General features: G+C 43.0%; 1 protein-coding gene across 1 annotated transcript in view; it reads right to left on the bottom strand.

The window, feature by feature from the left end:
• Positions 1-1,180: 1,180 nt before the first annotated feature.
• Positions 1,181-14,743, bottom strand: part of LOC109885779 (unconventional myosin-XV-like) — a gene marked incomplete at its 3' end in the record, with an annotated part of 48,499 nt that continues 34,936 nt past the window's right edge. The window contains exons 8-17 of the mRNA XM_031816621.1: positions 13,636-14,046; positions 12,051-12,132; positions 9,035-9,191; positions 5,609-5,699; positions 5,144-5,261; positions 4,598-4,713; positions 3,472-3,531; positions 2,044-2,119; positions 1,678-1,793; positions 1,181-1,299 (exon numbers count right to left, since the gene is read on the bottom strand). Coding sequence (XP_031672481.1) covers positions 1,181-1,299; positions 1,678-1,793; positions 2,044-2,119; positions 3,472-3,531; positions 4,598-4,713; positions 5,144-5,261; positions 5,609-5,699; positions 9,035-9,191; positions 12,051-12,132; positions 13,636-14,046 — 1,346 coding nt within the window. The remainder of the gene's footprint in view (positions 1,300-1,677; positions 1,794-2,043; positions 2,120-3,471; positions 3,532-4,597; positions 4,714-5,143; positions 5,262-5,608; positions 5,700-9,034; positions 9,192-12,050; positions 12,133-13,635; positions 14,047-14,743) is intronic.

Below are 14,743 nucleotides of genomic sequence, written 5' to 3'. Positions count from 1 at the left end.
GTAGTAGTAGGGTTAGTGTTAGGGTTAGAGGTACGTAGTGTAAGGTAGTAGTAGGTTTAGAGGTACGTAGTGTAAGGTAGTAGTAGGGTTAGTGTTAGGGTTAGAGGTACGTAGTGTAAGGTAGTAGTAGGGTTAGAGGTACGTAGTGTAAGGTAGTAGTAGGGTTAGTGTTAGGGTTAGAGGTACGTAGTGTAAGGCAGTAGTAGGGTTAGAGGTACGTAGTGTAAGGTAGTAGTAGGGTTAGAGGAACGTAGTGTAAGGTAGTAGTAGGGTTAGTGTTAGGGTTAGAGGTACGTAGTGTGTAAGGTAGTAGTAGGGTTAGTGTTAGGGTTAGAGGTACGTAGTATAAGGTAGTAGTAGGGTTAGAGGTACATAGTGTTTGGTAGTAGTAGGGTTAGAGGTACGTAGTGTAAGGTAAGTAGTAGGTTAGAGGTACGTAGTGTAAGGTAGTAGTAGGTTAGAGGTACGTAGCGTAAGGTAGTAGTAGGGTTAGTGTTAGGGTTAGAGGTACGTAGTGTAAGGTAGGAGTAGGTTAGAGGTAGTAGGTGTAAGGTAGTAGTAGGTTAGTGTTAGGATTAGAGTACGTAGTGTAAGGTAGAGTAGGGTTAGAGGTACGTAGTGTAAGGTAGTAGTAGGGTTAGAGGTAGTCGTGGTGTAAGTAGTAGTTAGGGTTAGTGTTAGGATTAGAGGTACGTAGGTGTAAGGTAGTAGTAGGGTAGAGGAACCTACGTGTACTGGTAGTAGTAGTAGTAGAGGAACCTACGTGTAAGGTAGTAGTAGTAGAGGAACCTACGTGTAAGGTAGTAGTAGTAGTAGAGGAACCTACGTGTACGGTAGTAGTAGTAGTAGAGGAACCTACGTGTAAGGTAGTAGTAGTAGAGGAACCTACGTGTAAGGTAGTTGTAGTAGTAGAGGAACCTACGTGTAAGGTAGTAGTAGTAGTAGAGGAACCTACGTGTAAGGTAGTAGTAGTAGTAGAGGAACCTACGTGTAAGGTAGTAGTAGAAGAGGAACCTACGTGTAAGGTAGTAGTAGTAGAGGAACCTACGTGTAAGGTAGTAGTAGTAGTAGAGGAACCTACGTGTAAGGTAGTAGTAGTAGTAGAGGAACCTACGTGTAAGGTAGTAGTAGTAGAAGAGGAACCTACGTGTAAGGTAGTAGTAGCAGTAGAGGAACCTACGTGTAATGTCGTAGGACTCTGAAGTAGTCCGACTCTTCAGTGCTGCTCTTCACTGTCTTCAGGAGCCTGATCCCGGTGTGAGACACGGACAACACCTGTACCCCTGTACCTGCACTACCCTACACACACACAGAGAGACACACACACACACACACAGAGAGACACACACACACAGAGAGAGAGAGAGAGACACACACACATACACACACACAGAGAGACACACACACATACACAGAGAGAGAGAGAGAGAGAGAGAGAGAGAGAGACACACACATACACACACACAGAGTTAAGATAAACGGTGGTGGATTAAACTATACTGACATTACACACATAGATGAGACGTCATGACTTCCTGTTGCTTGACCTGTGTGTGTTTGACGTCTCTTCTATGTGTGTAATGTCAGTATAGTTTAATCCACCACCGTGTGGTGCAACAGGAAGTCATGTGGTGCAACAGGAAGTCATGTGATGCAACAGGAAGTCATGTGACTCACAGAGGCAGGAAATAGGCATGAGAAATAAATATCCCAGGATTCCTTGGCTACTGTGACAACCTCCTTCTTCACCGCCTCGTCCACTGTGTCCGTGTTCCGCTCTACACCATGTTTCTCTGTTAGACACAAGTCAGTTATTACATGTTAGTAATTCAGCGGACACTCTTATCCAGAGCATCTTACAGTACTGAGTGCATTTTCATACTGGTCCCACGTGGGATCGAACCCACAACCCTGGTGTTGCAAGTGCCGTGCTCTGCCAACTGAGCCACACAGGATTTCAACAGTAAGAAAAATTAATTTTCAGTGAACAAACAAATGTATCTCTTTCAAACCAGAGCATTGTGGGTAATGTAGTTGACTCACCAAACAGAGACTTCATCTTCATTCTCTCCTGATTGGAGATTCTAACACATGCCTGAGACAGAGTGTCATTCACTATCTGGAGAGGAGAAGAGGAGAGGAGAGAGGAGGAGTGGAAGAGAGAGGAGAAGAGAGAGGAGAAGAGAGGAGAAGAGGAGATGAGAGAGGAGGGAAGGAGGAGAGGAGAGAGGAGAGATGAGAGAGAGGAAGAGAGAGGATGAGAGGAGGAGAGAAGAGTTAGTGTTAGAGGTACAGTACAGGAATATGATAACAGTGTTACAGGAATATGATAACAGTGATACAGGAATATGATAACAGTGATTCAGGAATATGATAACAGTGATACAGGAATATGATAACAGTGATACAGGAATATGATAACAGGAATATAATAACAGTGATTCAGGAATATGACAACAGTGATACAGGAATATGATAACAGTGATTCAGGAATATGATAACAGTGATACAGGAATATGATAACAGTGATACAGGAATATGATAACAGTGATACAGGAATATGATAACAGTGATACAGGAATATGATAACAGGAATATGATAACAGTGATACAGGAATCTGATAACAGTGATACAGGAATATGATAACAGGAATCTGATAACAGTGATACAGGAATATGATAACAGGAATATGATAACAGTGATATAGGAATATAATAACAGTGATATAGGAATATAATAACAGTGTTACAGGAATATGATAACAGTGATACAGGAATATGATAACAGGAATATAATAACAGTGATACAGGAATATAATAACAGGAATATGATAACAGTGATTCATGAATATGATAACAGGAATATGATAACAGTGATACAGGAATATGATAACAGTGATACAGGAATATGATAACAGGAATATGATAACAGTGATATGGGAATATAATAACAGGAATATGATAACAGTGATACAGGAATATGATAACAGTGATACAGGAATATGATAACAGGAATATGATAACAGTGATACAGGAATATAATAACAGGAATATGATAACAGCGATTCATGAATATGATAACAGGAATATGATAACAGTGATACAGGAATATGATAACAGTGATACAGGAATATGATAACAGGAATATGATAACAGTGATATGGGAATATAATAACAGGAATATGATAACAGTGATACAGGAATATGATAACAGTGATACAGGAATATGATAACAGGAATATGATAACAGTGATATAGGAATATAATAACAGTGATACAGGAATATGATAACAGGAATATGATAACAGGAATATAATAACAGTGATATAGGAATATAATAACAGTGTTACAGGAATATGATAACAGTGATACAGGAATATGATAACAGTGATACAGGAATATGATAACAGTGATACAGGAATATGATATATTATGCCAATTCAATATGTTATTAAAAAACAACTGTCCCACCTGTTTGAAAATGAGGTCCAGCACCAGGGGATGGTTGAAGCTGTCTTTAGGGTAGAACACCTGAAACCAGGAACACAAGCTGTCTTTAGGGTAGAACACCTGAAACCAGGAACACAAGCTGTCTTTATGGTAGAACACCTGAAACCAGGAACACAAGCTGTCTTTAGGGTAGAACACATAGCACCAGGGGATGGTTGGAGCTGTCTTTAGGGTGGAACACATAGCACCAGGGGATGGTTGGAGCTGTCTTTAGGGTAGAACACATAGCACCAGGTGGATGGTTGGAGTTGTCTTTAGGGTGGAACACCTGAAACCAGGAACACAAGCTGTCTTTAGGGTAGAACACATAGCACCAGGGGATGGTTGAACCTGTCTTTAGGGTGGAACACATAGCACCAGGGGATGGTTGAACCTGTCTTTAGGGTGGAACACATAGCACCAGATGGATATTTGGGGTAGAAATGGTAGGGGTAGAAATGATTTGGCATGGGTTCTCAGATCCTCAAAAGGTTTTACAGCTGCACCATCGAGAGCATCCTGATGGGTATCATCGCTGACGTGTATGGCAACTGCGCGGCCTCCGACCGCAGCGCACTACAGAGCTTAGTGCGTACGACCCAGTACATCACCGGGGTCAAGGTTCCTGCCATCCTGTACCTCTATACCAGGCGGTGTAGGAGGGAGGCCCAAAGAATTATCAAAGACTCCAGCCACCCCAGTCATAGACTGTTCTCTCTGCTACCTGCACGGCAAGCTGTACCGGAGCACCAAGTCCAAGAGGCTTCTAAACAGCTCTGTGTGTGTGTGTGTGTGTGTGTGTGGTGTGTGTGGTGTGTGTGGTGTGGTGTGTGTGGTGTGTGGTGTGGGTGTGTGGTGTGTGTGGGTGTGTGGTGTGTGTGGTGGGTGTGTGGTGTGTGTGTGGGTGTGGTGTGGTGTGTGTGGTGTGGTGTGTGGTGTGTGTGGTGTGGTGTGTGTGTGGGTGTGTGGTGTGTGTGGTGTGGTGTGTGTGTGGGTGTGTGTGGTGTGTGTGGTGTGGTGTGTGTGTGGGTGTGTGGTGTGTGTGTGGTGTGTGTGTGGGTGTGTGTGTGTGTGTGGGTGTGTGGTGTGTGTGTGTGTGTGTTTGTACCTCCTTCCTGATGTAGATCTTCCAGGGTACGTTGGTGTAGGTGTAGTGTTCTTGTGTTGTGCTGCGATGGAGCTGGGTCTGAATAGTCTCCGCCTCCACTGGCAGCTCTCGCGATACTATTGGAGCACACAGCTGTCACTCAACAACCAGACACACAGCCATTGGCTCAAAGAGCTGTCACTCCACACCAACACACAGCCATTGGCTCAAAGAGCTGTCACTCAAGACAAACACACAGTAGTTGGATGTTTGAGCTGTCACTCAACAGTCACACACAGCCGTTGGTCCTTAGAGATGTCATTCAACAACGAGACACACAGCCATTGGTTCTTATAATTGTCATTGACACATAGCCACAGCCATTGGTTCTTGGATCTGTCAATCAGCAACTACACACACAGCCATTGGTTCTTAGAGCTGTCACTCTATCACAGACACAGCCATTGGCCCTAAGAGTTGTCACTAAACAACTATCCATAGTCATTGGTTCTTTAGAGCTGTCAATCAACAACCAGCCACACATCAAACTGTCTGTCAGTGTTGTACCTGGTAGAGGGAGTGGTTGAGGGCGTTCAGGGACCCTCTTCTTGGCCCTCTTGGTGGGGTTAATCCCTGCTTCCTTTAGAGCCATCGCAGAGGGGCTTGGGCCTAACGGACGCTTGGGCTGGAAAGAGATACCAGAGTGCTGGGTAAATGTTTATCTCTGTGTGAGTGTGTGAGCGTGTGAGTGTGTGTGTGAGAGTGTGTGTGAGAGAGTGTGAGAGAGTGTGAGTGTGTGTGTGAGAGAGTGTGTGAGTGTGTGTGTGAGAGAGTGTGTGTGTGAGAGAGTGGGAGTGTGTGAGAGAGTGGGAATGTGAGTGCGTGTGTGTGTGTGAGAGAGTGTGTGTGTGTGTGTGTGTGTGTGTGTGTGTGTGTGTGTGTGTGTGTGTGTGTGTGTGTGTGTGTGTGTGTGTGTGTGTGTGTGTGTGTGTGTGTGTGTGTGTGCGTGTGTGTGTGTGTGTGTGAGTGCACCTGTGGTGGTGGGTTGTCCATCTGAGGTTTGAGGATCTGTAGAGCTTCATCACGAGGATTCTGCATCTTCATAAACTTCCCCTCTGGTCTCCTACACATAGAGGACATGAGGACTGAATATAACTGAAAACGACTGACTGAATAAGACTAAATAGACTGACTAAATAAGACTGACTGAATAAAACTGACTGAATAAGACTGAATAAGACTGACTGAATAAGACGAAATAAGACTGACTGAATAAGACTGACTGAATAATACTAAATAAGAATGACTGAATAAGACTGACTGAATAAGACTGATTGAATAAGACTGACTGAATAAGACTGACTGAATAAGACTAAATAAGACTGATTGAATAAGACTGACGGAATAAGACTGACTGAATAAGACTGACTGAACAAGACTGACTAAATAAGATTGAATGAATAAGACGAAATAAGACTGACTGAATAAGACTGACTGAATAAGACTAAATAAGACTGACTGAATCAGACTGACTGAATAAGACTGACTGACTAAGACTGACTGAATAAGACTGACTGAATAAGACTGATTGAATAAGACTGACTGAATAAGACTGATGGAATAAGACTGACTAAATAAGACTGACTAAATAAGACTAAATAAGACTGACTGAATATGACTGAATAAGACTGACTGAATAAGACTGATGGAAGACGACTGAATACGACTAAATAAGACTAAATAAGACTGACTGAATATGACTGAATAAGACTGAATACGACTGAATAAGACTAAATAAGACTGACTGACCAGCCATTCTTAGCTCGGACAATCACCTGCCAGTCTGCACAGCGCAATATCAACCCAGAGCATATCGGACTGCTTCTCTCTACCACATCACCGGATTCCTGCCGCTCCGGATCATTACTCCGGATCATCGCAGCTAGCTAGCTGCAAACGACTGGCTACTGTTAGCTAACGGCTCCGTCCCGAAGCAAGCACCAGTTAGCCTTGAGCTAGCCCCGAGCTAGACCCATATACCAGCAAATTCTAGGGCTACAATACCTCCTTTGCCAATTGGCCCTGACCCTTTATTTTCGACACGGAGCCCCGCCGATCCATCACGACTGGACTGCCGACGTGATCGCCTGATGTGGTCTCAACAGGCTATTCTGTTACAATGTCGCTGCAGAACCATCTACTATCCCCGGCCCACTAACTTTTCTGAACGCTGTGTCCCCTGCTCGCCTAGCGTAGTAGTGACTACCGAACAGCCCCAAACGGCACCCTCATTGCCTGCATCCCCGTTTAAACGACCTCCACTCATCACTGACAAACGCTCCATTAAACACTTCAGCAAGCAGGCCTTTCTAATCGACTTGGCCCGGGTATCCTGGAAGGATATTGACCTCATCCCGTCAGTAGAGGATGCCTGGTTATTCTTTAAAAATGCCTTCCTCACCATCTTAAATAAGCATGCCCCTTTAAAAAAATGTTGAACCAGGAACAGATATAGCCCTTGTTTCACTCCAGACCTGACTGTCCTCGACCAGCACAAAAACATCCTATGGCATTCTGCATTAGCATTGAATAGCCCCCGTGATATGCAACTTTTCAGGGAAGTTAGAAACCAATATACACAGACAGTTAGAAAAGCCAAGGCTTTTTCAAACAGGAATATGCATCCTGTATTACAAACTCCAAAAAGTCCATGGAGAATAAGAGCACCTCCACCCTTTCTACTGCTGGCCATGCTTTCCACCTGGCTACCCCTACCCCGGTCAACAGCTCTGCACCCCCCACAGCAAGTTGTCCAAGACTCCCCCATAACCCTCTCCTTCCGGACTCATATTGAGCATCTCCAATCCAAAATTAAATCTAGAATTGGCTTCCTATTTCACAACAAAACATCATTCACTCACGCTGCCAAACATACCCTCGTAAAACTGACTATCCTACCGATCTTTGACTTCAGCGATGTAATTTACAAAATAGCCTCCAACACACTACTCAGCAAATTGGATGCAGTCTATCAGAGTCCCATCCGTTTCATCACCAAAGCCCCATATACTACCCACCACTGCGACCTGTATGTTCTCATTGGCTGTCCCTCGCTTCATATTCGTCGCCAAATCTACTGGCTCCAGGTCATCTACAAGTCTCTGCTAGGTAAAGCCCCGCCTTATCTCAGCTCACTGGTCACCATAGCAGCATCCACCCATAGCACTCACTCCAGCAGGTATATCTCACTGGTCATCCCCAAAGCCAACACCTCCTTTGGCCGCCTTTCATTCCAGTTCTCTGCTGCCAGTGATTGGAAAGAACTACAAAAATCTCTGAAGCTGGAGACTCACATCTCCCTCACTAACTTTAAGCATCAGCTGTCAGAGCAGATCACAGATCACTGCACCTGTACATAGCCCATCTCTAAATAGCACACCCAACTACTTCATCCCCATATTGTTATTTATTTTATTGCTGAGTATCTCTGCACTGCTTTGCTTTATCTTGGCCAGGTCGCAGTTGTAAACGAGAACTTGTTCTCAACTAACCTACCTGGTTAAATAAAGGGTTAGGGTTATATATATATAAATACCTGGTTAAATAAAGGGTTAGGGTTGTATATATAAATACCTGGTTAAATAAAGGGTTAGGGTTGTATATATATATATAAATACCTGGTTAAATAAAGGGTTAGGGTTATATATATAAATACCTGGTTAAATAAAGGGTTAGGGTTGTATATATAAATACCTGGTTAAATAAAGGGTTAGGGTTGTATATATATATATAAATACCTGGTTAAATAAAGGGTTAGGGTTATATATATAAATACCTGGTTAAATAAAGGGTTAGGGTTATATATATAAATACCTGGTTAAATAAAGGGTTAGGGTTGTATATATAATATATAAATACCTGGTTAAATAAAGGGTTAGGGTTATATATATAAATACCTGGTTAAATAAAGGGTTAGGGTTATATATATAAATACCTGGTTAAATAAAGGGTTAGGGTTATATATATAAATACCTGGTTAAATAAAGGGTTAGGGTTATATATATAAATACCTGGTTAAATAAAGGGTTAGGGTTATATATATAAATACCTGGTTAAATAAAGGGTTAGGGTTGTATATATAATATATAAATACCTGGTTAAATAAAGGGTTAGGGTTATATATATAAATACCTGGTTAAATAAAGGGTTAGGGTTATATATATAAATACCTGGTTAAATAAAGGGTTAGGGTTGTATATATAATATATAAATACCTGGTTAAATAAAGGTGAAATAAAAGGAAATAAAGAATGCCTGGATAAAACAGACTGAATAAGGATGAATAGAATATTTTGCAAATTTAATAGAAGCTGAATGGAAACTGAATAGAAGCAGAGTAGTCTGGAGTCAGAATAGAATTTTCATGATGCTGAGCACTGTGTGTGTGTGACCTCTGACCTCTTGCCGGGCGGTAGGGTATCAGTCACGGGCGGAGGAGAGTCGTACTGTCTGATGATATCCTTGATGTTACTGCTGGGTACGATGTCTACCTGAGGCAACACTGATGACTTCACCACCTCAGCAGCAGGGGGAGCAGGACTGGTCACCACCGGGGCTACACATCACATAGGGAGAGAGAGGACTGGTCACCACTTGGGAGAGGACTGGTCACCACTGGGGAGCTAGGACTGGTTACTACTGGGGAGAGAGGACTGGTTACTACTGGGGAGAGAGGACTGGTCACCACTGGTGAGAGAGGACTGGTCACCACTAGGGAGAGAAGACTGGTCACCACTGGGGAGAAAGGACTGGTCACCACTGGGGAGAGAGGACTGGTTACTACTGGGGAGAGAGGACTGGTTACTACTGGGGAGAGAGGACTGGTCATCACAGGGCAGAAAGGACTGGTCACCACTGGGGAGAGAAGACTGGTCACCACTGGGGAGAGAGGACTGGTCACCACTGGGGAGAGAGGACTGGTCACCACTGAGGAGAGAAGACTGGTCACCACTGGGGAGAGAGGACTGGTCACCATTGGGGAGAGAGGACTGGTCACCACTGGGGAGAGAGGACTGGTCACCACTGGGGAGAGAGGACTGGCCACCACAGGGGAGAGAGGACTGGTCACCACTGGGGAGCAGGACTGGTCACCACTGGGGAGAGAGGACTGGTTACTACTGGGGAGAGAAGACTGGTCACCACTGGGGAGAGAGGACTGGTCACCACTGGGGAGCAGGACTGGTCACCACTGGGGAGAGATGACTGGTTACTACTGGGGAGAGAGGACTGGTCACCACTGGGGAGAGATGACTGGTCACCACTGGGGAGAGAAGACTGGTCAACACTGGGGAGAGAGGACTGGTCACCACTGAGGAGAGAGGACTGGTCACCACTAGGGAGAGAGGACTGGTCACCACTGGGGAGAGAGGACTGGTCACCACTGGGGAGAGAGGACTGGTCACCACTGGGGAGAGAGGACTGGTCACCACTGGGGAGAGAGGACTGGTCACCACAGGGCAGAAAGGACTGGTCACTGGTAATGTCTGATTGTTATAAATCATATGATGTCTGATTGTGGTATATATCATGTGATGTCTGATTGTGGTATATATCATGTGATGTCTAATTGTGGTATATATCATATGATGTCTGATTGTGGTATATATCATGTGATGTCTGATTGTTATAAATCATGTGATGTCTGATTGTGGTATATATCATGTGATGTCTGATTGTGGTATATATCATGTGATGTCTAATTGTGGTATATATCATATGATGTCTGATTGTGGTATATATCATGTGATGTCTGATTGTTATAAATCATGTGATGTCTGATTGTGGTATATATCATGTGATGTCTGATTGTGTTATATATCATGTGATGTCTAATTGTGGTATATATCATATGATGTCTGATTGTGGTATATATCATGTGATGTCTGATTGTTATAAATCATGTGATGTCTGATTGTGGTATATATCATGTGATGTCTGATTGTGTTATATATCATGTGATGTCTGATTGTGGTATATATCATGTGATGTCTGATTGTTATAAATCATGTGATGTCTGATTGTGGTATATATCATGTGATGTCTGATTGTTATAAATCATGTGATGTCTGATTGTGTTATATATCATGTGATGTCTGATTGTGGTATATATCATGTGATGTCTGATTGTGGTCTATATCATGTGATGTCTGATTGTGTTATATATCATGTGATGTCTGATTGTGGTATATATCATGTGATGTCTGATTGTGTTATATATCATGTGATGTCTAATTGTGGTATATATCATATGATGTCTGATTGTGGTATATATCATGTGATGTCTGATTGTTATAAATCATGTGATGTCTGATTGTGGTATATATCATGTGATGTCTGATTGTGTTATATATCATGTGATGTCTAATTGTGGTATATATCATATGATGTCTGATTGTGGTATATATCATGTGATGTCTGATTGTTATAAATCATGTGATGTCTGATTGTGGTATATATCATGTGATGTCTGATTGTGTTATATATCATGTGATGTCTGATTGTGTTATATATCATGTGATGTCTGATTGTTATAAATCATGTGATGTCTGATTGTGGTATATATCATATGATGTCTGATTGTGGTATATATCATGTGATGTCTGATTATGGTATATATCATATTATGTCTGATTGTGGTATATATCATGTGATGTCTGATTGTTATAAATCATGTGATGTCTGATTGTGGTATATATCATGTGATTTCTGATTGTGGTATATATCATATGATGTCTGATTGTGGTATATATCATGTGATGTCTGATTGTGGTATATATCATATGATGTCTGATTGTGGTATATATCATGTGATGTCTGATTGTTATAAATCATGTGATGTCTGATTGTGGTATATATCATGTGATGTCTGATTGTGGTATATATCATGTGATGTCTGATTGTTATAAATCATGTGATGTCTAATTGTGGTATATATCATGTGATGTCTGATTGTGGTATATATCATATGATGTCTGATTGTGGTATATATCATGTGATGTCTGATTGTGTTATATATCATGTGATGTCTGATTGTGGTATATATCATGTGATGTCTAATTGTGGTATATATCATGTGATGTCTAATTGTGGTATATATCATGTGATGTCTAATTGTGGTATATATCATGTGATGTCTGATTGTGGTATATCAAAATCAAATGTATTTATATAGCCCTTCGTACATCAGCTGATATCTCAAAGTGCTGTACAGAAACCCAGCCTAAAACCCCAAACAGCAAGCAATGCAGGTGTAGAAGCACATATATCATGTGATGTCTGATTGTGGTATATATCATGTGATGTCTGATTGTGGTATATATCATATAATGTCTGATTGTTACAAATCATATAATGATTATAATATAGTAATATATAATCATAGAAAATCATGTGATGTTATTAATGAATGAATTACCAAACTTCCTGGCAGGTTCCTTGTTGATCGGGAAGGCTGGAGACTTCTGATGAGGAACCGCGTCTTTACCTGCGGTCGTGGCCTGAGGAGGAGGGAGCCACACAACACACACCTGAAGTCCTAACATCCTGCAGATACATCACAGTCATCCTGAAGTCCTTACGTCCTGCAGATACACCACAGTCAACCTGAAATCCTAACATCCTGACCTGCAGATACACCACAGTCAACCTGAAGTCCTAACATCCTGCAGATACACCACAGTCAACCTGAAGTCCTAACATCCTGCAGATACACCACAGTCAACCTGAAGTCCTAACATCCTGACCTGCAGATACACCACAGTCAACCTGAAGTCCTAACATCCTGCAGATACACCACAGTCAACCTGAAGTCCTAACATCCTGCAGATACACCACAGTCAACCTGAAGTCCTAACACCCTGACCTGCAGATACACCACAGTCAACCTGAAGTCCTAACATCCTGCAGATACACCACAGTCAACCTGAAGTCCTAACATCCTGTCCTGCAGATACACCACAGTCAACCTGAAGTCCTAACGTCCTGCAGATACACCACAGTCAACCTGAAGTCCTAACGTCCTGCAGATACACCACAGTCAACCTGAAGTCCTAACATCCTGCAGATACACCACAGTCAACCTGAAGTCCTAACATCCTGCAGATACACCAAAGTCATCCTGAAGTCCTAACATCCTGCAGATACACCACAGTCAACCTGAAGTCCTAACATCCTGACCTGCAGATACACCACAGTCAACCTGAAGTCCTAACATCCTGTAGATACACCACAGTCAACCTGAAGTCCTAACATCCTGCAGATACACCACAGTCAACCTGAAGTCCTAACATCCTGCAGATACACCACAGTCAACCTGAAGTCCTAACATCCTGCAGATACACCACAGTCAACCTGAAGTCCTAACATCCTGGCCTGCAGATACACCACAGTCATCCTGAAGTCCTAACGTCCTGCAGATACACCACAGTCAACCTGAAGTCCTAACGTCCTGCAGATACACCACAGTCAACCTGAAGTCCTAACATCCTGACCTGCAGATACACCACAGTCAACCTGAAGTCCTAACATCCTGTAGATACACCACAGTCAACCTGAAGTCCTAACATCCTGACCTGCAGATACACCACAGTCAACCTGAAGTACTAACGTCCTGCAGATACACCACAGTCAACCTGAAGTCCTAACATCCTGCAGATACACCACAGTCAACCTGAAGTCCTAACATCCTGCAGATACACCACAGTCAACCTGAAGTCCTAACATCCTGCAGATACACCACAGTCAACCTGAAGTCCTAACATCCTGCAGATACACCACAGTCAACCTGAAGTGTTACCTGGGCAGGTATAGGTACTATACTCTTAGGAAAAAGGCTTCCTAAAAGGGTTCTTTGGCCGTCCCTATGGGAGAACCCTTTGAAGAACCCATTCGGTTTCCTTGTAGAACCCTCTGTGGAAAGGAATATACTTGGAACCCAGAAGGGTTCTTCAATGGGTTCTCCCACGGGGACAGGTTCTACACTCAGGTACGTATCAACTCACCTGGGTGGAAGGATAGGGGTCAGGGAGGCTGGCTGGATATGGCTGTACCTCAGGACTGGTGGGCTGGCTAGCCCCAGGGTAGACAGGGGAAGGCTGGGTAGTGGAGTTGGGTGTAGGGGTCTTGCTCTGGGGGGCAGGATAGGGGTCAGGGAGGCTGGCTGACCTGGAGGTGGCAGGGGAAACAGCATAGGGGCTGGGAGGCATGACAGCATACGGGCTGGCTGGACTGGAAGTGGCATAAGGGCTAGGAGTGATGCTAGCATATGGGCTCGGGGGGAAATGTGTGTAGGGGCTAGGAGGAAGGGAGTGGGGGAGGAGGGGGCTCATGGGGGGTGAGGTGAGGGGGGAGGTGGGTGGCGAGGTCATGGGGGATGTTACTAAAGCCATGGCCTGCATTGTCATCTGCTGGGCCTGGGGAGGAGGGAAGAGGGGAAGGGGGAGGAGGGGGAGAGGAAGGGGAGGGAGAGGAGAGGAGGTGAATAAGTTAGTCGTAACCTACAGTACCATAATGATGGTTAATAAGTTAGACGTAACCTACAGTACCATAATGATGGTTAATAAGTTAGACGTAACCTACCATAATGATGGTTAATAAGTTAGACGTAACCTACAGTACCATAATGATGGTTAATAAGTTAGACGTATCCTACCATATTGATGGTTAATAAGTTAGACGTAACCTACAGAACCATAATGATGGTTAATAAGTTAGACGTATCCTACCATAATGATGGTTAATAAGTTAGACGTAACCTACAGTACCATAATGATGGTTAATAAGTTAGACGTATCCTACCATAATGATGGTTAATAAGTTAGACGTAACCTACAGTACCATAATGATGGTTAATAAGTTAGACGTAACCTACAGTACCATAATGATGGTTAATAAGTTAGATGTAACCTACCATAATGATGGTTAATAAGTTAGACGTATCCTACAGTACCATAATGATGGTTAATAAGTTAGATGTAACCTACCATAATGATGGTTAATAAGTTAGTCGTAACCTACAGTACCATAATGATGGTTAATAAGTTAGACGTAACCTACAGTACCATAATGATGGTTAATAAGTTAGACGTAACCTATCATAATGATGGTTAA

The sequence above is a fragment of the Oncorhynchus kisutch genome, unplaced genomic scaffold, assembly GCF_002021735.2.
Source record: "Oncorhynchus kisutch isolate 150728-3 unplaced genomic scaffold, Okis_V2 scaffold839, whole genome shotgun sequence".
Classification (NCBI taxonomy): Eukaryota; Metazoa; Chordata; class Actinopteri; order Salmoniformes; family Salmonidae; genus Oncorhynchus; species Oncorhynchus kisutch.
This window is presented reverse-complemented; position numbering and strand designations above follow the sequence as displayed.